Source organism: Oxyura jamaicensis, chromosome 19 (assembly GCF_011077185.1).
Source record: "Oxyura jamaicensis isolate SHBP4307 breed ruddy duck chromosome 19, BPBGC_Ojam_1.0, whole genome shotgun sequence".
NCBI classification, from domain to species: domain Eukaryota; kingdom Metazoa; phylum Chordata; class Aves; order Anseriformes; family Anatidae; genus Oxyura; species Oxyura jamaicensis.
In genome coordinates, this window is record NC_048911.1 from 9851662 (window position 1) to 9876183 (window position 24522).

Sequence of the window (24522 nt, forward strand, 5' to 3'; positions counted from 1 at the left end):
GGGGGGGGGGGGGACGGGGCGGGGGGAGCGGGAAGGGGGCGGGAGGGCGGGGGGGGGGGGAACGCGGGGCGCGCGGCGGCACCGCGCCGCAACGTGACGTACCTCGTGGGGCTCGGGGGCGGGGCCTCGGAGGGAGGGGCGGGGTTTGGGTGGGGGCGGGGCCTCGGTGGGAGGGCGGGGTCTGAGGGAAGGGGCGGGGCCTCAGAGGGTGTGGCCGTGCTGTGGGCTCCCCGTGCCCATCCTGCTCTGCCCAGGGGTGCTGAGCGCCCTGGGGGGCTCGCGGGGTCTGCTTGGTACCAGTTAATCGTGCAAATAATTTAATATTTCACTCGTGTAATGAACACCTCAGGGAGGGAACATTCACCCAAGGGTCAGGCAGGATGCCCCTGACCGAAGGCGTTGCTGGCCAGCGCCTCACGGGCAGCCGGGTGCCGACTCCCGGTCCTGTGCCCTGCAGCCCCCTCAGGTTACCAGCCCCTGCCCAAGGCCCCCCGTCCCTGCTGCCCTCGGGGGGTTCCAGTGTCCTGTGAGCCCCTGAGGGCCGGTTTTGGCTTCCCACGGCAGTGGTGCTGGCCGGGCAGCTCTGTGTGGGGCTGGCCGGGCGCTTGGGGAGCCCTCACGGGCTGCTCGGCTGCCACTGCTGTGCTCCGAGAGAACGCTCGGACCTTCAGTGGTCCCGAAATTGGGCTCCACAGACCCCGATGTCGGTCCTCGTCCCACACGGGCACTGTCACACACGGGGTTTGGTAGGGAAGTGCCAAACCCAGCTGTAAACCCGCCCGGCTCCGTCCCTGGTGGCGTGGTGCAGGCCAGGGGCGGCCGCACTGTGGTACCGCGAGGGTCGCTGACACTGCGGTCACTTCTGTCACCATCCGTGCTGGGGCCCTTGAGGAGCATCCCCAGCGCCTCACGTCCCATCTCGCCACACATCCCATCTCTCCGCATCTGGTTTCTCCTCATGGGCAGAAAGCACGCAGCCATGTCAGGTGGGCCCTGTTTGCTGACAGCCCCTGGCTTTTCTCTGCAGGACATTCCAGGAGGACTTCTCCCAAGACTCCTGCGGGCAGAGGACACCTTTGTGGGACATCCTGCTCAGGGCAAAGCCTACGCTGAGGGATTTTGGGCGAGACAGCTTTACTCAGAGGAGCAAGGATACCAGCAGGGGAGAGGAATGGAGCGCCTGGCCTCCTTCAGCAGTAAGTGCCCCGAGATGATGACCAGAAAGTGTCTGGCGTTGCTTAAAGCTGTTGGCAGCTGGCTGAGAGAGGCAGAAAAGTATAAATATTTGATCCACGGGGTCACTTTGATCACATTCTCAACAGCATGACTACAGGAATGATTTGGGTCTTTTTTTCTGTCTACTTTTCATAGTTGGGCTAGTTAAATCCATTTTCTTTTAAACAAAAGTATGGCTCACGACAGTGTTTTGACTACTTTGCAATGAGCAAAATAAGAAGAACTTGCAGGGCAGAGTTTCGCTCCTCGCTCAGCAATCTGAGCAGAGTCTGAGGCTTGGCCGGGTTACAGAACCATCGCGGCGATGCCTTTCCAACCGCAGCAATGTGCTTTTTGAGTCAGACGAGGCGGATGGACGGGAGGCTGCAGCTCTCTGTGCAGCGTGCTCCGTACAGAGGGCCGTGGGTCTGGGCAGCAGCCCCGGGCAGCACTGCTGAGCTGTACCAGGAGGCTGCTGCAGAGAAAATCTTTGATTCCAACTCAATCGCACAAGTTTGGGGTTGGCCCTCAGTGTACCGGGCCTGTAGCACAGGTGAAGTGCCAAACTCTGCCTTACAACTCTAGCTGAAGAAGGGTTTTTTAACAGATCTTTGGAGAAGCTGCAGAAGGGAAGAGATTCATTTTAAATTGCTGGACCCGAGTGAGTTTGCGTGATAGCAAAACCAGTGCCATGTTGGTGTTCCATAAGATTTACTTTTGGCTTCACAGATGACCCCTTTGATAAGCCCCCGTGCCGAGGCTGCTCTTCGTACCTCACAGAGCCCTACGTGAAGTGTGCGGAGTGCGGGCCTCCTCCCTTCCTCCTCTGTTTGCAGGTGAGCACAAGGATAAAAGCAAAGACCTTCATTTCTTTGAGAAAGTCATCAAAGGCCTGTCCGGTGCCAGGCTGTTCCATAAACACATTAATAACTGGTCTCTGTAAACTTGTATCAACACACTTATTTGCTCAGGGACAGGGAAATGACAAAGAAAATATGGGAGGCTGAAGAACTGAGGCATGAGCAGCCAGAGGAGATCTTTGTGAAGGCAGCCAAAGCTACCTAAATACACGCAGTCAGCCTGACTGTAACAGAGCATGCCGCTGCATGTCTAGAGAGGTAGTGTTGCTGGCATTTTTTATGGCATAGAAAAGAAAACCATCAACACCCTTTCCCTGTCCGCACTTTTTTTTTCCTTTCACATGGAAAAGGAAATTAGGGGGAAATCTGCAATATTTACAATAACTGGTCAGATATGATTATTTAAAAATTTTATGTGTGATCGGATAACCACAGAAAGTACTACTGGTTTTAATTATTAAATAAGTTTGCATTATTTATGATTTTAAAATGGAAATAACATCTAATACTGAAAAAGGAGCTTAGCCTTATGCTCAGGTATGTACAACAAAACCATATTTTGCACATTGGATGTATTTCTTTCTTTTACGTGTACTTAAAAAAAAAAAGAAGTTTAAGTGGTGAAAATACCTGCAAACTGTGCTGTTGCAGGAGACAAGAACACTTCAAAGCTTCAAATTATTTTAACACAGACTGTTCTACCATTATATATTTTTTCTGAAGTGAAATCAGAAAAATTAAGTATCATTTTTAGCATATCGGGTTGGCTATGTTGGATATTTTATATGCGCAGTGGTCAGAGAATAAAAGGAAAAAAGAAGCTGGTTAAAATGTTTTCAGGACGGAAGTGAGAGAGTAACATAATGGCAATCTTTTGTTCCGCAGTGTTTCACGCGAGGATTTGAATACAAGAAACATCAAAGTGATCATACTTATGAGATAATGGTAAATACTCCTTTTCGGTTATACCTACTCAATCTTGAACTCTCCTAACTTCCCAGGAGTTAGAATCTTGCTTACTAATATCACATGAAAATGGTAACTGATACAATTATTCAATTCAGAGGTTTAGAACTATTTTAAAAAGAAAAAGTTTTCCTTGAGAGTAAAGAAAAACGTCCACCTGGAACGTAATGGAATAGTGGAGACATTTAAAGGTACATTTTTTGTTCTGCCTAGATAGCACAATGCATCTCACTAGACTTACCAGTTCTTTAACCGTGATGAATGAAATTCTGTTTCTTTATTCTTGTTTTTTTTCTCCCCCAAAAATGAATCGCTTAAAAAGTCTCTGGTAATTTTTACTGTGTTTCATCACATAACTGTCAAATTACAGCTGGTAGGCAGAACATGTAACAGTGTATTCAGGAGAATAAACTAGTAAGAACAAACAAGTCTTTACTGTAGTTGATGACTCAATAGCTTAAATAATTCAACAGTTATCAGGATTTATGAGACGGTAAAATGTTTAAAACTGCTAGTACTGCACACTGTGTTGCCCTGTAGTCTAGAGCTTTTTTGCTTTTCATGTGGCGGATTATAACAGAGAATCACAGCAGTTTGATTTGCCTTTTTTTTTCTCCAGACTTCAGATTTCCCTGTCTTGGATCCTAACTGGACAGCTCAAGAGGAAATGGCACTGCTAGAAGCTGTGATGGACTGTGGATTTGGAAACTGGTGAGAATTTAGCGGCTCAGCCAATTTCAGCGAATGATGGGTAGATTTTCATTTCACTGGATTGTACTGCTGAATGCATCAGTGCACGATGAATGTTCAGTGACTCATCAGGGGTGAGACACTAATTTAGCAGCTAAAGCAGAAGACTGGGATAGCAGATTCTGTTTTCAGCTATTAGATATACAAGAAAATTGCTAAAGGCCTCTTGTGTGACGCAAGGCACCTCCAGCAAAGTACAAAGCTCCCTCTATTCACATTAAAGTCACCCGTTTTTGAAGAAACTCAACTATTGCACAAGATTTTCTGTGCCTCATTTTACTCCTGTGTAAAAAGTAACTGTAAAGTTTCTTACCCTGTGTGGTTTCAGTTTGCTTACAGTTGACTAGCCAGGTATTGTTTTTTTTTGTTGTTGTTGTTTTGTTTGTTTGTGTCCTGCTCTTCTGTCATATTTAGAACAGACCATTGGAAATACTTAGTATTTTTACATTATCTTCTGTTCATTTCTGTAGTTGCTACAGGACTTTTATGCATCTTTAAGGAAAGGAGATCCGCAGTCATGAGTTATCCCTCTTCTCCTTCATAAAAAGATTGCTATATTAAAAGTACAGAACACCAAACTATTCAGAAAGAGAACTGTGAGTTCTTATGTGTACAGTCATAATTAAGGCTGAAAACTGACATCATCACCAAAAAGCGCTCCCAAGCCCAGTACCTTCAATCAAACATCGAAGTATTGGCTAGGTGTTAGTATGATGGAAGAGTGAATCTACTGGAAATATCTAGTCCCTTTTGACTAGCTCCTACAGCACATTCATTATAGATCTGAGACCAATATTTTCAAAAGAACTCAATATTTCTGAATAACTCATATTAAGCCTCCCCCTCTCCCCACTTCAGGCAGGACGTAGCCAACCAGATGTGTACAAAATCCAAGGAGGAGTGTGAGAAACATTATATGAAACACTTTATCAACAACCCCTTGTTTGCATCTACGTTACTGAACCTGAAGCAGGTGGAGGAGGCACAGCACAGCGAAACGGCCATCCCATTCCACCGTGAGTACCCCCTGCCTGCTGGCACACACAGGGAACTTCCTTGCAAGGTCTCTGCTCCTCAGAATTGGAGTGAACAACCTTTGAAGAAAGACTAGTTTCTTCTGGTTTCTGCCAAAGCAGTAGAAATGGTCATTTGCAGCAATCACCATAGCAAAAGTCTGGATGTACACATTAATTCAAAAGACAAGCTACCTCAAAGCTACCTCACATGTGGCTCAAAATAACAGCATGTGCTTCTTGTAATTACCACCGTGAGATCTCACCCCAGTGTTGAGGTGATTGCATATCAATTCCAGACCCTGTGTAGCAATTTTAACTGAAAAGGTGTTTCTACCTCTAAAAAATTTCATCTGATTATCTATTTTGTACAGGCCTAGCTGGTGAAATTTGTCATAAAATCACTCCCTTTAAGCAATGCTGATTTCATTCTTCTCTATTTAAAACAGCCTTTAAAAAGTATGTGTTGAATTTCAGCAATTTAACAAATGACCAGGTTTACTTAAATTGAACATCTTCACAATTCCCCCCAGTCTGTCAGCTGCTCCAGTGTAAGGCTCCCCAAAATAGCTGGGCAAAAAGATTGCTTGAAAGCTGGAGGTTTAAATTTCATTATAAAGTGTTTAGGGCTAAAGCGGTAGGAACTGGACAATTTGGGTTCTATTCCTGGCTGTCATTCATTTTTTTATGTGACATGGGCCAAGAGAAATTCTCCGCACCTCAGCTTTTTTATCTGTAGCATGGGACTTATAACACTCAGCTCCTTCACAAGTGTGTTGTGAGCCTTGGTCCATTACTGTCTGTAAAACACTGAGATCCTCAGCTGGGAAGCGCTGTAAAACTTCAGAGCTGTATAGCTTTAATTGCAGCTCTCTGTAAATGGCACCCAGAAGGTGGCAGATTTAACACCCCTGTTGCTATTAACTAAAAGAACCTGCACGCTGAGAGCAAGTCTCGGCAGAGGTTTACTGGGGGCTGCTGAGTTCTGAAATGCAGAGTTTGTGTTTTATAGCTTGTTTATTACCTTGAATTTCTGTGTTTGACTTTCAAGAATACTGCAAAGATCTGAGATTACTGTGTTTTTCTCCCAATAAATTTCTAAATATAACCCTGCATAAAACCCCAATCAGGGTGTTTTTCTTCGACTAATTATCCCCAATTTTGTTCAAAAGAAACACTTATTTACAATCTTTTTGTGTTAGAAAAGACCCCAAGCCCTACACAACAACTGAAAACCTGTATTTTTTCAGCTGCTGATGACCCCCCACGGCCTACTTTTGATTCCTTGCTCTCCAGAGATATGGCTGGGTATATGCCAGCAAGAGCTGACTTCGTTGAGGTAAGACTCTTTCTTCTCTCATTATTTTATATTTGCTACTGAATAAGATCAGCAAACACGTGCTTGCATGCCTCTGCCTATAGGTCTTTAGTCTTCATAGAAAAACCATTGGCAGAGATGACAGGGCAGACTGATTAAACCAAGGATTTAATTGCAGAGGTGGCGCTGCAGGCCTGCAAAGCAGCGAGCAGGCAACCCAAGCGTCCCCGGGCTGTAAGGCTGCTGCTGCCACCAGATGTCCGCTGTGAATGGCTCTTACTCAAGCAGACTCGATGTCATGAATTGGATGCTTGGCAGAAGGGGTCAGATCCAGTATGCTTCTATTTCATTTGCCTTGGAGAAGCACACAGGAGCCTGATCCAAAGGTCTCTTGAAAGGCTGCATTGTTTTCAGTACTTTTAGCTGTGGGCCCAGGGCCCCAATTCCTGTTGCAAAACAAGCTCCTATACATAGAGGGATGAATTCCACCATAGAGGGGTGTGTTGTTTTTATATGTTTGAGCAGAATTTTCACCCCAGTGTGGGAGCCATGGGGAGAACCTGATTAATTCTCACTATCCTATCACCGTATCCTGTTCCCCTGTGATGTACATTGCTGGAGGATGGAACCTTGTACAGCCACGCACGTGTAAATATCTGTGTTTTCAGTACCTATATGTGTGCTGAAACTTGATACCTGTTTTTTAGTGCTGGTTAGTGACAATTTATTAATCCCTTCTGAACAGGAGTTTGACAACTATGCTGAGTGGGATTTAAGGGATATTGATTTTGTAGAAGATGATTCAGACATTCTGCACGGTAAGTCCCATATTTTCATGCATTGTTTGAAAGCAATGTTTCACAGCGCATACACAGTGTTTCGTTGGGTCTTTTTTCCTCTACATTCTTATTTTAAAGCAAACATACATTTTTAATGATCTCTGTTCTGTGTACCGAGGTTTAAACACTGACATTTCTGTGGTCCTCTGTTTCAAATCTCTTCTAAAAGCTCTTAATCAACTGATGTACAAATGGTACTTAAATATCACATAGTGCACTTTACTCAAGTGTAACCAGTTGTAAAATTAGAACATGACCCAAATTGAGTAGTCTCCATCAGACTTAGGCAGCTCTTTAAGAACGGCACATACGATTCTTTATCCAGGATCAACTGCAGAGGAAGTATAGCTAGGTAGAACAAAAGTATCTAAGCTGTCAGAGTGACCGGAAACAGGTACATCAGTGTTTGAATAAAAAGACCTACAGAACCATTGCAACCAGAAATACAAGGCCTTGATATTACCTCCCCTCCTATCTGAAAGGTGCTCTTTCCATCTACACAGTGTGTGAGCATCGTAGCAAGGCACAGCTTTTGTTCTTTCCCAGACAGAAGAGGAACACCTTCCCCTCTGTTGCTAATAACCTTTTCTACCACTGTATTTAGTTTCTTAGAAGAGTTGCCAACCACTGTTCCTTTAGGAAATCTGTTATTTAGATAGATACTGAAACAGACAGGAAGGAGGAATATCATGCAAGTCTATGTGCAACACACCAAAACCGTGTTAAACGTGCACATTATATTATAGCAGAGTTAGAGCAGCATTAGTTGTACGCGACGAGGGTTGTTGTATGCGTACGCTTACTCCTACTGAGTTTCTGTCACACCAAATAACAGAAAGTATTAAAATTAGGTTTTAATCCATAGGGAAGTAAAGATCGTACTTTTTTCCCCACGCTTCTAAGTACACATAATGTTTAAAAGCACTGTGTTTATGCTTCAGAATTCTTCCGTCTATGTCAGGCTGTTCTCAGCTAAGGCCTTTCCACCCTTTGGAGACAGACAAATCCTGTTACGTACAGACAGTCCTTCCAAACTTACAAAATCAGTTTGAAATTTAGCAGCATACACATAGTTTTAAGGAATGCAAACTCCCTTGGCACAAAAAAAGGTTATGAGAATCATACATCAGCCTCTCTTCCCTTTTAACTTTTATTGAAAGGGGAGCTGGCTTTTGGACTTGTCACAGATGCATCGTGCCATCTCTCCACTGTTTTATTACTATGAAAATGTATTTTCTTACTTCCGTGTCCTATAGTAAGCCCTGGTAAACTGGAAAAGCAAAGTACTTTCCTAGTTCTCTTCATTAATTGTTATTTTAACGTTCATTCAAGTTGGTTTATCAGCACCTTCTTCCATACCCTTCACACATTTCTTCCTCTCCCTGCACAATTCAGCCAATTAAGACATCTCCTACCAGCCTCCTGGTTTAAGTTGTAAATCTGACTGCAAAAATCAGCTTTCCTTTTCTGTTCAGAATATCATAAAGCTACACAGGGCCAGACCAAAGCTCTGTCTAGGTCAGTATCCTGCTAGTATCCCATAGCACACACAGAAGAATGTAAGAAAAGACAAGTACAAGCTGACACTTTTCCTGGTGTATCTTCCAAGTTTCCTGCAGTCATACATTTAGCAACCTCTTGAGCCACAGGTTGTGTTCAGACCATTTTGACCAAAGAATCTGTCCGGCATGAACTTAGCTAACTACTGTTAGAACTACATATATTTGTATTTTTGCCCCCATAACATCCTCTAGCCCTGAGCTGCACAATTTAGTTAGGGGTTCTGCAATTTAATTACACGTTGTGTGAAAAAATACTTCCTTCTGCCTGTCAAATATTTTGCCTGATAATTACATTGGGTGTTCTTTAGTCCATCCTTTAGTTGTCTTGCATATTTAGTACAGAACATCAGGTTTTTGCCTTGTGAAAACTCCGTTTGGCAGAGGTTAGGCAGCGTGACCAACTACATTTTTGATCTCTTAGCTCAGGGACTTTGGCAGCTTCCTTCCCACAGCTGTTCTGGATCTGCCTACGTGAGAGAGAATGCCTCTACAAAAATGAAGTCGCAGGGTCTAGCCAGCTGTTTTTCTCTTACATGAGGCATCTCAGGGAGGGAGAGAATTCTTTTCTAAAAGAAACTTTGGGATTAGATCTTTCCTTTCTCCAAGCTAGAAGAAAAAGGGAAGGAGCCACATCTCTTCCTGTCCTGCAGTTTTAAAGATCTCAGATGCTGACTTTGCTTGATTCACTGGGAATATTTTGCAACTTAATTGCATGACTTAATACCGTACAAAACGGTTTAGCATTTGGATCTGAAGGAAGGGGCAGGCACTCGGACTGCTTAGGAAATATTTGCACTTTCTAGTTGCAGGCAGAGGAGGTTACAAGGCAGCCCTGGAGGCACAAGTTCTGGCAGTCGCTCCCAAGGATGCCTGTCCTGTCTCGGTACATGCCGGCAGTGGCTCTCATGTGCCTCTCTACGCCAGCCCTGCCCACAGGCAAACTTCTTACACTGCATCTCGCAGAAGTGTCCTTGAAAAGCAGCCCTGTGGCTGTCTTCCACTACACCTGCTTGAGACAAATTCTTTGCTGGCCAAATAATAAACTTTTAAAAAAAAATAGATGTAAAACAGTGGTTTGCCACATTTATCGCCCAGAAAAGCCCCAATAAGGTCATGCAGAATAGATTAATTATCAGGTTTGTGAAAAATTCCTCAGTTTATTCAAGCCCAGAGAGCTTGAATATATTCATGAATTACAAGTTTTCATCAGACTGAATTATAATATTAGTAATTTACCTTTTCTCAGGCTTTTTCTCCCCTTTCACTCTCATGTAAATGATCTTTTGCTTCTAATGCTGAAAAGTAATTGCTGAAACTGTAAGTTTGGAAGTGAGTGGGAATAAATTGCAACGCTGGCTGTACAATAGTGAAATTTCCTTACATAAGATACAAGACAATGGCCGAAATACTACATGGCATTTATTCTTTTTTATTCTTTTATGGAAGGTTCTGACACACTCAGAAGGTAGATACCCTGTTTGCTTAGGGTCCTGCTTTCCTCTAAGAGGAGTAAATTTGGGTTGTAGCCATTAGGTTTGTCCCAACCAGGCACACACTGGATACGCAGCCTGTTCGCTTTGATTAGTTTGCATTCTTCCCATTATTTGGGCCTTGCATGCCAAGCCGAGGTTAGTTAGCACGAAACAAAGCTCTCACTCATTAGCGTTCAAAAGTTTTTGCAGACCAAATGAGGCTGAAGAGGAATGAAAAGCAAAGAAACTGTTTTGGACACTGTCTTAAGAAACCAAAATATTTTGATTTTTTGGAACGGAGAAAGAAGCCTTGAATTCCTGCCTATCACTGGATCCTGCAAAGCTACTCTGACCATCTCACAGAATGGCAGCTTATCTTCAGTTACCAGTACAAACAAGTAACTCCCTAGTATAATCCATGGGGGAAAGAGCAGTGAAATCATTTTCGTTCGTACAGCATCTCTTTTCTCATTTCAGTGCAGCAGGTAACAGTATAACAGTCAGTTATTCCTGCATTCCAGATCTTATAATCAGTTGTCTCTTTGTGAATATGTTTATCAAAAACAAAAGGCCCTCCAAAAGTACATGTGGCAGTAAATACTGTTGTTTTCCATACACAGAAGTTCCCTTTTTCCCTTAATTTATTCTCATGAATGTTCCTTCCCCTCCCCAGTTGATCGTAATTTCTTTTAGAATGTCGTGCACTTAGGTGAAAGCATCAAAATGCAGTGGTTATCGGTGCACAATTGCTTGTGATATTTATAGAGGCTCTCCAGTGCGATTTGTGCATGTACTCATTAAATTCTGCCCACACAAACCCCAGAAAATAACATGCTAGCTTAGCTTGCACAGGGTTTAAAAATACAAAAATATTTTCCATAAATTGGCACTGATTCCAACACTTAGTAATATATTTCATTCATGTTTAACTTACTGCATTTCCCGTTCTCCTATCCCCACGTTTAAGCAAGAAGGAGAATTCACTACCCATGCCTGCTCTTAAATTAGGAAACTTAAATACCCCTTTAGGAAAATACACGGTGATTCTTGAACACTGCTTTTGTAAGAGATTTCCAAAAAGAAGTGAGAACGTTGTACTACCCCTCCTGCCTTCGTACATAATCTTTTGCTCCTAGCTTAACATCAAATAAGTTCTGTGTAAGTTCAAGACTTTTTTGTTAATATAGGATCAGCAAGGGTAACTCAAAAGCGATGGCGCCTGAGCTGGTAGGCACAGCCCTTGGGCTTTCGCCCTGGTTATAAGAAATTCTATTACCCAGCGGACTGCTCAGATGAATTGCCTAGAAGCTAAGGGCTTCTTGGTGTTTACACATAAACACATATCTTAGAATAGACATGTAACCACATAACCACACTTCTTTCTTAATTGCCTTATTCATTATTTATTGGAGAGTCCAATCAATAAACAGCCAGTATCGGTTTTGCTCTTTTCTTGTAACTACAGGAGCAGGGGTGGATTCTGGATTCTGACACGTTCTGGCCACCTTTGGGGGCTGAAAGGGGACGTGTTCTTACCTGGCTTCAAGCAGCTGCATGTTTTCTTGTCAGACCGTAAACCCACTGTCAAGTCTTCAGCCTGCTCCTTCTGGGAGCATACTGAAATGCTTAAAGTAAAGGAAAAAAAAGCCAACCAACTCTACGCTCATGTAATGACCTAGAATTTGTGTATTATTTAACAAAATGAGGGAAGGGAAGGTGATAGGTGTCTCCTTATCTTTTCTTCTGAGAATTTACCAAAGAAGTTTATTAACCTGATGGTCATAGGAAAAAGAAGCTGAAGGAACTCTCAGTGGATCAGCCAGGACTGCAGACAGATTTCATTTTGAAAAGGATATGATTTCTAATGAGCATGGCTTTTTCCTGTACTTCTCCACATTGCCGTGAACTATTCTCTTTGTTCTTCTAGCAGATAGGTAAGTTTAGAAGTTAACGAGCTAAAATCTTGTAGATGTCTTCAGAACAGTAGCAAAGGCTACTTTGAATCTTCTCAGTTCAGAACTTTGTCTTTCTATTTTTTGGAGTTCCTCATTATGTGCAAAGAAGCCTTTGTCCAAAAGCGGTACCTCAGATCCCTAAATCTGATAAACTTACTTTTCAGGAGGAGGAATATTTAACGATGGCACGTATGAAGGAACAAATACATGCTAATGGTAAAACAGTCCAAGATTGTATAAAGGAAAGAGTTCTCAGGATCTACCCAAGTTCCTATTTACAGGCAGTAATGTGTTTGAAAGCAGCAAGAGAAACTTCCTACAGATAACGTGTACAGTCTGAAGAATATTAATTTCTGGTGGTTTTATGCCCCTATAAAATTACCATGGGATTTTTCAAACATCAAAGTGACAATTTTGGCCTGCCATGATCATAAGGGCTTGAAACTTACTATTAACACAGTGATTCAGTACATATTTTCTAAGCTTTGTTTTTCTGTTTTGCAGCTCTGAAGATTGCAGTAGTAGATATCTATCATTCCAGGTTAAAGGAAAGACAGAGAAGAAAAAAGTGAGTTTTCAAGCAATAAAGCAATAACTATGTTCCTTTGCTTCGTTAGCATGTTTTGTCCCCCCAGTGCTGTCCTAATACTAAGCATAATTAATTTCCTGTAGCACCCTTCCAGACAATTGCCAGATATGGAGACCTTCTGCTATGAGGACTGCACGATAGGTTTCATTTTGGATTTGTAGTTTTTCTTCTCTGCATAAATTCAGATCAAGCACATGGCTTTAGCAATGGTACCAAGCCAGAAAATACAGATTAGCAGGCCTTCATCCCTTTTTTGTACACGTGGGTAACTAAGGACCTTACACACCTTAACTCTCCTTTAAACACTCAAAACTAGTCATCAATTTTGAAAAGCCTATTTTCCAATGCTCCTTACTGCAGGAAAATCACAGTCACAGTGCTTTTCACATTACTATCCCCAATCCAGTTATATTTAAACAACCTAAGTTGCTAGGACACCTTATGGGATGGCATGGTCATGCTGCAGAGTGAGAACTGAAATAATATCTGGGAAACTGGTGACAGATCCAGAGGTAGGAACCAGAAAACAAGACAAATCTCTGTTCTTTTTGTTCCCTATGTAATATCGATGGGCTGCGTATAATTTATTTGCTACTTAAGGGGAAAAAAAGCTGCCAGTCTGTGACTAATTACTATCCCCCCCAACATACTTTCTCCATAGAAATGCTTGCATGATTTTTTTTTTGACTCTTAGTGGTCCGTAAGTTAGTTTATGCACAATGTATAATGAAGATAACTATATTGCCGGCATGAGTTTGAATAATTCATTCAGTTCATTTGACAGCTTTTTCAAATGACTCGATCTATTCATCAGAGTCAATTTCATTATAACTTTCAAATACTTTGTTCAATATTTAAAATTATATCTTGCTGTATTATTGCCTGCCAGAAGAATTAGTAATTTGTAGTAAGACTCCTCCATTCCTTCCCATAATACAGCATAATTCTGCTAAAGGACAGGTTAGGAGCTGATACCTATTGACCTGGTTCTTTATAATTCATAAATTAAAAATAATGTGTGATATAATTTCCATTTTGGTGCATCATGTCTTAAAAGAAAGTGGCGTAAGGCTCAGTTACGTAACTCATACCAGTGTCAGTTTTTGTAAAGTTTCTCCAGCTGGATGGGACAAAAATCTGGAAAATGATGTAAAAATGTTGATGTCACTCTGAGAAAGTCATCTCTACATGGGACAGGAACATTCTTTTATACATGGTGAAGAAAATGGAACGGGCTTTATAGAGCAAAGTCCAAGCTGACCTTGATGAGCCTAGCTGTGCAGCATCTCGTAGCATTTGTGAGAATCAAGTCAGGTGTTGAGCGAGTTGCCACATAGCAATGGCCACATGACATTTCCAGAAACCTGTGACAAATGTATTTGTCATCCCCTTGCAAATATCTTACCTGCCTTATTACACTGCTCATTTCCCCAATCCTGTCATGAACATTTCAAACTCATGAGTTACCTAAAACATTTTCTTTTTAAAATCCAAGCTGTCATGGAAATCTCCTCCATCCTGCTCCCAGTGACAACATTTACCCTCCATCTCTCACCCTTGCTCTAGTAGAAGGACATTTGTCTCTTGCTGAGGCTGGAAATCACGCTTCATGAGACATTCGCTGTGCTTCCAATTTTGGAAAGGCAAGTTATGAGACACTATAGATGTGAAATCTGTGTCTAAAAAAGAATTTTCAAACCCTTTAAAGCAACTTTAGCTCCCATTGTACTCAGTGCTGCCAGAGCTGGACTGACACACACCACTATCCAAAGCCTACCCTGATTAAAACCTCGCTGCATCACTGTGTTGTGTTTCTCAGCAAGCCAGGGTTGTAAAAATTTCATGTGTGTTTAGTTTTAGGCCCCTGTGGTAGTTTAAATCAAAGTGTCTTCTAAAGACTTTGTATCTGTGAGGTAACATGTGAATAAATGCCTTTCGTTAATACCATTTTGCTCTTAATTACAGAATTATAAGAGATCATGGCCTAATCAACCTCAGAAAATTTCAGAGTGAGTACCAAGTGTAACTGTTTAAAGTGGCCTCTCACTGGGAGACAAATTCACGTATATTCACTGCTTCCAGTGCACCAGAGTGGTTTATGTATACGGCACCATACTCGGTTGTTCTGAATTCCACCAGATTTCCTCCTGCTCCAGCCATTTCCAGCTGGCTGTAACTGCTCCCAGCTCAGTGGTATAGTTAATCTTGATCTTTGGGCAGTTCACAGGGGCTAGTACAGTCCCTTCAAGTTCCCCTCAATTAATGTTTTTTTACGGTAGGAGTAATCTGGGATACAAATAATTTATGTATAACTGTATGTGGGTGGTTTTTTTGGTTGATGTTTTATTATAATAGCTGAAAGTGATTTGTGGAAATTTGTTAGCATTCCAACAATTTTTGGGGGCCTCAATCCACTCTGGCCCCACTATTCAAGCTACTGTTTATAAATACAGGCCTTACCAACATAAAGGAAAATAATACAACCACTAATTTAGTTTACCAGTACTAATGGTAGAGGCATTTTTCCTAAGTACTTTGCCCGTCAGTATCTCAGCATCTGTTGCAGCTAATGGAATTTGGGCATATCTGTGACTTTAGCCACTGTTTTTTGTTTGTTTTACCATTTTGGTGCAAATCACACCAAAGCGTAGGGAGCTATTAGTAATTACCATGAAAGTACCTCTGTCTTTCAACATAGTCTCCCAAGTCCAAAGACATTGCTGACAGTGTGTCATTTTTTCCCCCTGTAGTTTTGGAGAGACGATATCCAAAGGAGGTTCAAGACCTTTATGAAACAATGCGACGATTTGCACGAATTCTTGGACCAGTAGAGCATGATAAGTTCATTGAAAGCCATGCATGTGGGTATTTTGAGGATTTTAGCATATACATTCTTCAACAGGTATAATAAGGGGTTGCATCATCTACAGCCTTTCCTAAATATATACCACTCCTGGAAGGCAGGAGGTTGTTTTCTCCTCCTCCCTGGTCTGCATACCTCAGAAAAACAAGTGTGTTTGTGGGTTGATGCATTACATGTGTAGCAAGTGTTTCTTTCCACTAAACTGTGTCCCAGTTCCTTGTTTGATTTCCCAGTTGACCAAACCTTCTAGTCACATGTTAAAAGTATTTTCTTACCAAAACACTATTGTTCCTTTACTGGCACTACGTATCAATGAGAGCCCCTAAAACTCGTGTCTGTATTGAGAGATAGGGAGCTGGCACCAAACTGTGAATTCTTTGAAAGATATGTGTTAAACTATTATGTGTGTACGTAATTATATAGTACAGCTGTCATTATGTCCCTTACCTTAAAGGGAGAGGCATTGTTCCATCCCCGAATCATCTCAAGTCTTTATGCATAATCACAGCATGCATTTAGTCAAATTCCAATACAAGTCACTACATCCTGCTTAATTCTGTGACTTAAACTGGGAAAATTATTGCTCATTAGAAAGAACAAAGCATTGCAACAGTTGTGACTGTGTTTTCAGGACATGGTGTTGAATACCAAACGCATGATCCTGCGAATCATGAGTCCAACATGTGAGCGCTGGTCCTGAGCTTAGTTTTGTTGTGGTAGTGACAGCGAAGCCCTCACGTTAACCTGAGAGTCAAGCGCACAGGCACATTACACAGGTCTCCTGAGTACTGTGACTAAACAAATTTGAGACAAGCAGAGTTGCTCACTGCAAAGCATTGAAGGCAGCTAATAACAGCTACACACAGTAAATTAGTCTGAGCAAAAGAAACATGGGTATTTAATCTTACCAACTGCAGAAAGAATTGTCTACAAGGAAAAATTTTAGAAGGTCCAGTTACAAAAATTGTAGTTCAAAGACAGCACTGGATGCTCTAAAGCAGCCTGGATGAGTAGTTTTTCAGCCCTATTGAAGTGCCTTCCAGAAATCCTACATTACTGTTACTTGCTTTGTCCAGGGTATGGCAAAGAAACTGTCAAAGCATGAAGATAAAATAACTTTTCTGAGCACTCAAACGCTAGAAAACAGCTTAAATCTGTGATCAAAGTGTGTTATGACACGGACAATGAGTTTGAGATCTGATACAGGCTTTGCAGAGAGGTTAACCCTGTCTGTGGTTCTGTACACCTCATAGCTCAGCTGCCTAGACAAAAAAGAAACAGGAATATTCCTAGCACACCACCATTCACTGCCATCCCCACTGACCCACATTTGGTGTATTTTCCCTTCTGCTTCCCGTTGGGGTAAACCAGTGGAGTTTGAGCTGCGAAGGGAAATAAAACGACTGCAGGAATACAGAGCAGCAGGAATCACCAATTTCTGTAGTAAGTACCTGATGCATTATTCAACCCGTTCCCATTCATCAAGGTGTGGAAGGATTAATTCTCTGTATTTAGGAAGTGTTCAAGTCAAAGATACTTATTTTAAAAATGTCCTCAAGCGAGCAAGGCTTTAGCAGTAATGTATCTGTTCAGCTGTGCTTTTTAGAGTTGGTTTGAGCCACCAGCTAGGAGAACACTCTGCCTAGCTGAGCTCTGCTTTAGCCCCCCTTCCACAAAAGTTCTAGAAGAAACATACAGCATTGCACAGCGGTGCTAGGGCTGGACCTCTGGGCACTTTGCCTGTCAACAAGTGTGATATCTGGAGAGAAGGCTAATACCTCTAAATAAATAAAATGGCCTGTTCTATCCTGGAATTCTTTTTTGTTTGTTTTTGGCCTGAAATTGATGGCAGGGAGGGGTGTGGGGTGCAGTCCAATACCTTCTTATGCCAAGTAGTTGTCATGAGGGAGAATAGCAGAGTCTGGTCCAGGGCTAGAGTTTCTCCCTAATTTCCTGAAGCAGAAAAACAGCAGTCTGAAAGTTCTGACCAAGGCAGCTACAGAGAATGTGCTATCTGTTAACTCCAGGTGCGAGAACATACGATCACCTGAAGAAGACAAGAGATGAGGAACGCCTGAAGCGCACGATGCTGTCAGAAGTCCTGCAGTACATCCAGGACAGCAGCGCCTGCCAGCAGTGGCTCAGTCGACAAGCCGATATGTACGGTTACAGTAAGACTGCACTTCACACACACAAGCTGTAGTCAGAGAGGTACAGAAACACTCCTCTGTCTGGTAATAATGAATGTGTTCCCAATTAGGAACAGTCTGCAAGATTCAGAAGGACAAGAAACTGGGTAAGAGCAGTAACACTTGCTGAAGTTCAGGCAAGGAAGTGACTGGTGTGGGCTCAAAGTCTCTGTTTTCTCTATTTTATATTTCAGGAACTTAACTGCTGTTAATAAAGTCATGGAGGGAAACGAGGTCTTTTAGGATATTAATGAGAGCAGAAATGACACTTAAAAATGTTTCAGATGATTTTAGATGTAGCAGCATTATTAATGTCTAGTCACCCCACACAAGCACTTTGATTGAGGGAACAAGCTGCAGTGCAAAGGAAGTGCGCCCTGTATGCTACGTGATCCGAGAAGATGATGTGTAATTTCCCCAGTCAGTCTCCACTGAATCTTTCATTCTTTAAAAAAAAAAAAAAGTTTCAGACATGGTCTTCAATCTGGGAGTGGTAAATATTTAGAAATCCTGTTGACTTCAGATCAGGGCCTGGGTTATGCAAGTTGAATTAGAAGTTGGAAAAAGGTAGTTTCAGGGCCAATATACACGGTTATTCTTACAAAACATGATGACAAATTGAAATTTTCCTTTCCTTTCAGTGATTCTGGCCTGACTCCTGCAGTACCAGTTCCTTCAAATTCAGGTAACTGTTAGATGATGGTGTGTGATAAAAAGCCAGCCAGCCATACATCAGTAATACTGTTCGGACAACCAGCTGAAGAGTGATTATTTTTCTTGAGTACAGAAGTGTCAGTCCCCAAGTCTTACAGTTAAGCACTGATTTAGTCAACGTTGCTTCAACCTGCAACTCATTCCACATGCAAAGCCTATATTTTTTTGCTGAATTTCTGGATTTTTCTGGTTATAGACTGAAAACCCACCCTAGAGCGACATTAACAAGGCAGAATAGAAAATATTTTTTGCATGAGAACATTTTTTTACCTTTAAAAGATAAAGCTAATCCAAACTTCTAGGTGGCCACTAAGTCTATATGTTCTACCTCATTTCTGCCACAGAAGCCCTGGAAATTTGGGTCAAAATACCAAGCAATTAGTCACTGCAGAAATAAGTACACACTATGTTTTGAACCTATTCAGTGATAGCTAAAATCTGCTGGTTTGGAGAGAATGTAGCATTGTGCAGCTCAGACTGGGCACCATAAAGTGGAGACAGCGTCCCTTCAGCTGCAGGGCTAGTACGAATGAAATCAGTCGGTTGTGAACTATCTTGTGGCCAGTAAGGGAGAAGAGCCCAAAGAAAATGAATTGTTTTGCCTATGGAACTCAGATAGCACGCAGCATTTACAGCCAGTATCACATGTTGAACAAAACCCAAACAAGATACCAAATAGTTGCTAATTAAGTGAACATCCTGCATACTGAATAAGGCAGGGATACTGCGGAAAAACTGCCACGTGTCTGTATAATTAAAGGCTGCATCATACTGAATATACAAGAGGGCAAATTAACGTTGCTTAACTTTAATTCTAGATTTTGAGATCTCGGATTTGCAGCCCTAATATATTTTCTTTAATGTAGTTTGTATGTGTGTGTCATTTCCTAGGTCCTTAAAAAGGCAAAACCAAATTCTGCAATGTCTCGTCGCAGCATGCGAGGTACAGGCCTGGTAGGAAGGGAGCACAGCTGGGAAATCACTCCCTCTGCACCCACAGAGACTCACTGCTCTTCAGTTCTTAAGGGCTTCTCTCTCTGACCAGACTCCCCACCTTTCCTGCAGGGGCACGGGGAGAGAGACTTCAGCCCCAGAAGCAGGACCCACACAGGGTTGGGAGCAGCGGCCAACAGGCCCTGGGAAAACAGAGCTGCAGATTCTCCAAGATCTTACACTTTGCCAAATCTGGGACGTCTATCCTCGGCCAGAGGGCTGTCTCTGACAGTGCCAGCCCTGCAGCCCACCGCACAGGGTCAGCAGACTTCCTAAAAGTGTCAGTAAATATCCCTAGTTTTGTTCTGAGCTCTGAAACTTGGCAAGGGGGAGAAAAAAAACAACAAAAACCTGCAGATAGCCCTTGTGACAGTTTAAGCTACAGCAGTTAAGGTTCCGCAAAGTTATAAACAGTTGTGAAATGGAGAACTATCAGACCACCTTGTGACAGATATTTCTTTCAGGACTGTTTATCATTACAGACAAAAATAAATCCATTAACTACATTTGGCTTGCAATATTTACATCATATTTAAAGGCATTTAAAGAGAACTCTGCTTCAGGAATTTGCCAGCGTAGCTAGAGAAATCGCCTGCTCACCCCAGCAATAAGTAATCTTCCATCCTTACGAGCTACTTGTTGCACAGCTGCTGGGGGCCAGCCCTGCACGCTGCGCACGCCCGGGGCACACCCTGGCTCCAACACCTCCACGCAGCTCTGAACTCCCCGACCCCGGCTGAAGGAGTTTCGTCAGGAGGTTCAGCCCAGCTTACACAGAGCCAGTTCCCCTCTGACAGAAAGCCATTGTCCTCCTGTTCCTCCCAAAAGCCGCTGAGGCATCGTTAGCAGCACAGGAACCCACACACAAGCATTCACAGCACTTAATTACACCAGTTGCAAAACCATGCCTTATCAAAACAGTGTCATTTTTACGTTAAGCCCTAAATAACTCTCTGTATAAACCCATGGATCACACCAGGTTAACATCATGGGGATTTAATTGCCTCTGTGAAAACACGCCTAACCCTGCCGCTTCCAAACTGCCGGGAGAGTTTGTCAGCGTTCCTGCTTCTTGTCTCCGCAGGTAGACGGAGCGCCCCACCACTGAACCTCACGGGTCTGCCAGGGACAGAGAAACTCAATGAGAAGGAGAAGGAGGTAAGGAAGGGAATGAAAAGGTAATTTATATCAGGCATTATCTTCATGGCGCAGGTGTACCCGCACCATCTGTCCCAGGTGCTGTGAACATCACAGCAGTTGTAGGCCCTGACAACTTTTTCCTGCTCACAATAGCCACTCATTCCTTAATTGCAGTTAGTGAATATGTACAACACGGCTGCAGCAAATTACCTTACTTAGCAAAGAAAGGTGGAGAGAGCCAAGGTGTCATTACATGCCATTATAACGTCCAGAAATGACACTGTCTTCCTCCATGATGCTCCGGGGTGAGCAGAAGGGTTATATTTTCTTAATGAACATCTATTTAAAAGTGGTAGAGGATTTCATTAAGGCCTTCACTGGACAGATCACTGAGCCTGAATAATGCAGCTCCTCTTGTGCTCTAGGTATCTCAAAGCCAAACCTCAACCAGTTGTGGTTGTTTGTTTTGTTTTCATTTAACACTGCTGTGAGTCACAGAGGTGATAAGTGTGTTCTTGTTTTTTCCATATTTCTGCTCTTTAATGTGCACATCAAGCTCTTTGTATACACACGGCAGAGTGGGGAATTTGGCTTTCTTTAAGCTATGACTTATTAAGCTTGGCCTGGTGTTGGAGCTTGCAGAGCCACATAGAGCGCTCTTGTAGTCACTTCAAGTGCTCAGAGGCAGGGGGAAGATGAACAGAACAGCCAGAAAAGGGGCCGCAGCCCCCAGGAGAGGGAAACGAAGCAGCAAGGGGCCTGCTCTGCATCTGTGGCTCTTCTGCAGCCCATTCCAGGCCTATCCTTTAATACAGCTGTTCAGTGGAAGACAGCTCAGAAAAGCTACTGAAATAAAAGGTTTGGGGTTGTTTGTTGCTTTTCTTGTTTGTTCGGTTGGTTGGTTGGTTTTTAAATAGAAGTCATAATCCTAGTTTGTCCACAAGGCAGGTTTCAGTGTTTGTGAAACGTGGATGCATTTCAGAGATCTCCCTCTGCGTGCAAACTGTTTCCCATTCACTGGGGATGGCAGCATTGAAAATCAGATCACAGGTTCACCATGGAACATGGCATTTCTGGCTCCATTAAGTGCATAAATAATTGTGACTAGGACATTAGCGTGGATGGGGAATCTGATTTCCTTGTCAGCTGAGACATAAAGTCTGAGTTCCTCTGAATTCCGCAATTTCCTATCAATGAGGAGCGATCATTAAGCATTTCCTTATTAAAAGGAGGAGACAGCCGGTTTCTCCACTGGGAGCAATACAGCTCACCATCTAGAAGGCAGCTGGTATTTGGAAGCTAAATGGGAGCGCTGCGACCTAACCGAGAGCGCAGGAGCCTCTGAAAGCTGCTCTCCGAAGCCTGCAGGAGCGCCTCGTGGTGCCTTTTTGCCAAACTTCCAAACACAAAGTGCAGTTTCCCCGCACAGTTCTCCCTGCACGGTTTCCCTCCTGAATTTCTGGAGGGGGCAAGCGTTGTGTGCATAGCTGCTTTTGTAGAAAGATATTAAAGACTTAGTCTGCAGGGGATTAATAGACAGATGCCCTCCCTGGCTCCTGTCCAGCGAGCTGAATTGCCGGTTGCAAGGCTCTTTGGCATGCGTACTTCCCTTGGTCTGTGAAGAACAACGCCCACACAGGACACACTCATAGTTACGCTCCTGTGAGCTGAGAGCTTGCTTTCATCCTCCTAGTTTATTTTTCAGTCAGGAATGTTTTTGAATGTAGCAGCCAGCAAGCTCCTCCTCTCCCTACCTGTGGATCGAAACAGCTCGTAATGCAGCTACCCCGTGCCTCCCCCACACAACAAAATACATTGGGAATGTTTTCAGAAAAATACTCACAATGTCACTCCCCCAGCAGAGATCACAGAATGGAAAAGCGTGACAAGCGTTCGTGTTTATTAACTTTGCCTTTTGTCTTCCAGCTCTGTCAGATGGTGAGGTTAGTCCCTGGAGCCTATTTAGAATATAAAGCTGCTTTAGTGAACGAGTGTAACAAACAAGGAGGCCTGAGACTTGCACAAGCTAGAGCGCTCATCAAGATCGATGTGAACAAGACCAGGAAAATCTATGACTTCCTTATCAGAGAAGGGTACATCACGAAAGCCTGAGGACAGGCAGAAGCGCTTTGGATGGAGCAGACAGACGTGGAGAAGGTTTGAAGTCACTTGGACAGTGCTGAAACATTTTAACTGTGTTGAATGAAGGATGTTTCCCATTGTTTGAAATCTTTAGGAGCTTCTTTTTAAAAAAAGAAGTAGGAAGCTTTGTTAAATGGTGTGAATACTGACATTTCCTTGTCTGGTTTCCTTTTAATTCTGCTGTTTAACACTGCTGTTGTCAGAATTACACCGCCACGTAGCACTGGAAAGGATTGTCTGTTTTATAAGTTAATCTTAAATGTGAATGGACATTCATTTCTAACACCTCTTGTAACTAAAAAGAGAATCACGGCGCTTTTACTCGGACAGTGGCGTGGAATAAGGACAGAAGGGCAGCACATACGGAGTCACGCTTTTACTTTGTGTGAGTACGGGGTATAGAAATGGGGTCCCCTCCCTTCTTGTACTCCTTCCTAAAACGGCGTCAGCTTCCAAAGGAGATAGCACATGCCAGAGGGTGTAAGAATAGAGCTTGCAGTAGTCCGGTCTTTTTAACTTAATTATGATAAAGGATGGGAAAGGACATTCCAGGGAAGCTCCTCAGCAGTTGTTACTTTTATGTGATACTAGCACATATCACAGCGTGAGAGCGCTCTACAAACCAATAAGCTTCATCTGCTCCCTCCTTGATCTGCGACTGCCAAGTTCTATATAATCCTTCACTTTAAGTCCTCTGATGTGGTTGCCCCAGCTCATTGGAAAGGCTGGATGTTACAAGCTGAGCAGAGCAGCCTGCAGAACATAAATAAAAAGCCACTCCATACCCTGACGTTCTCTCTCACAAAAGATAAGCAGACAACACCACAAACCACCCAGGGCGCACGCTTCCAGCCCTTGTTGCCGACCTGAACGCGGGCCCTCAGTCTGTCCGTGTTAGCAGCGCGTGCCCAGCTGACCGACAAAGCCAGGACAAGGTGCAGCGAGTCACTGCGCAGCCACAGAGCACCCGCTCACATCAGAGCATCCTCGTGAGACCTCAGTACGAAACATTTGCATTTGAAAGTGCAGTTGGGTGCTGAGGATGGTCCTTTCCAGATGCGGCTTGGCATGGTTTACCAGGCAGTAAATTGTTTATCAGCTTCCACTGCTAATGTACGGTGCAATTCGTTAGTGGGCTCTGACTGAAACATTCCGTGAGTAACCTAATGGCCAAAGCAGGCAGGATGCTGCCTGCTCTCGAGCTGTTGAAAAGCCTAACCTGTAACTATGCCAATGCCTATTTAAGAGGTTTGGCTTTAGATTTTGTTTGTTTGTTTCTGCCCCCCCTCCCCAAGAGTAATTATCCTGTGTACCTGAGGTGCCACTGAATGTGAAGAATTTTGGTTTGTAATAAAATCAAAATGATCCAAAATGCTCAAGTCTACATTCCTGGACTGTGAAGGTCACGCAACTGCCTGCGTCTGTACCCATCAGCTTCTCACTGGGGGGGGGAGATAAACGCACAACAGTGGCTGCGTGGACGTGGCACCAAGCTCCCTAGTGAGTGCTACTATTTAAAGGAAAGCAGCAGCAACAAATGACCTACTGACGATTGACATGAAGCCTGCAGAAACTGAGATCGCAGAGACCAGAAGTGCCGAGGGAAGGGACAAAGCTGTAAATGGTTTTCCCTGTTGTCTTTTAACACTAAGCCAAAAAAAAACTGCCTTTGCTCCTGCCCAGTCTGCTATGCGATGACTTCTACAACAAAGCAGTACGTGAGCCAGTCACTGGCTCGGTACCTGCTCCAAACACCCCAAAATCGGCTGTGTCCCTACCCGGCACGTGTGAGTAACAGGAACAGGACCGCAAACACGACCTGCTTTGACCAAATGCTGCCGAGCCCTGTGCTTTGGGTAGCGCTAAATAATTCGGCCATCTGGAAAGCATCAGGCAGAAAGGATCTGTGGAGAGGGGAGAGCTGCGTTCCTTCAGCTGGACA

The 24522-nt window shown here is 43.3% G+C and overlaps 1 protein-coding gene across 1 annotated transcript; it reads left to right on the forward strand.

Annotated features, from left to right (window-relative positions):
* Nucleotides 1-1083: 1083 nt before the first annotated feature.
* TADA2A (transcriptional adaptor 2A) lies at nt 1084-23364 on the forward strand. The gene is made up of 15 exons (XM_035343279.1): nt 1084-1196; nt 1945-2051; nt 2961-3020; nt 3661-3752; nt 4650-4807; nt 6055-6143; nt 6868-6940; nt 12455-12518; nt 14505-14548; nt 15290-15400; nt 16774-16845; nt 17430-17562; nt 18233-18276; nt 20383-20456; nt 22365-23364. Exons 1-15 carry the CDS (start codon nt 1172-1174, stop codon nt 22548-22550), a joined length of 1332 nt encoding a protein of 443 aa, XP_035199170.1. The 5' UTR covers nt 1084-1171; the 3' UTR covers nt 22551-23364.
* Nucleotides 23365-24522: the final 1158 nt, after the last annotated feature.

Excerpts from the sequence above, each read along its gene's own strand:
- TADA2A (XM_035343279.1), top strand. The coding sequence starts at position 1,172 with ATGGAGCGCCTGGCCTCCTTCAGCA. Across the intron at positions 14,549-15,289 it reads CAACCTCAGAAAATTTCAGA|TTTTGGAGAGACGATATCCA; the intron begins GTGAGTACCAAG and ends TTCCCCCTGTAG. Across the intron at positions 16,846-17,429 it reads AGGAATCACCAATTTCTGTA|GTGCGAGAACATACGATCAC; the intron begins GTAAGTACCTGA and ends TGTTAACTCCAG.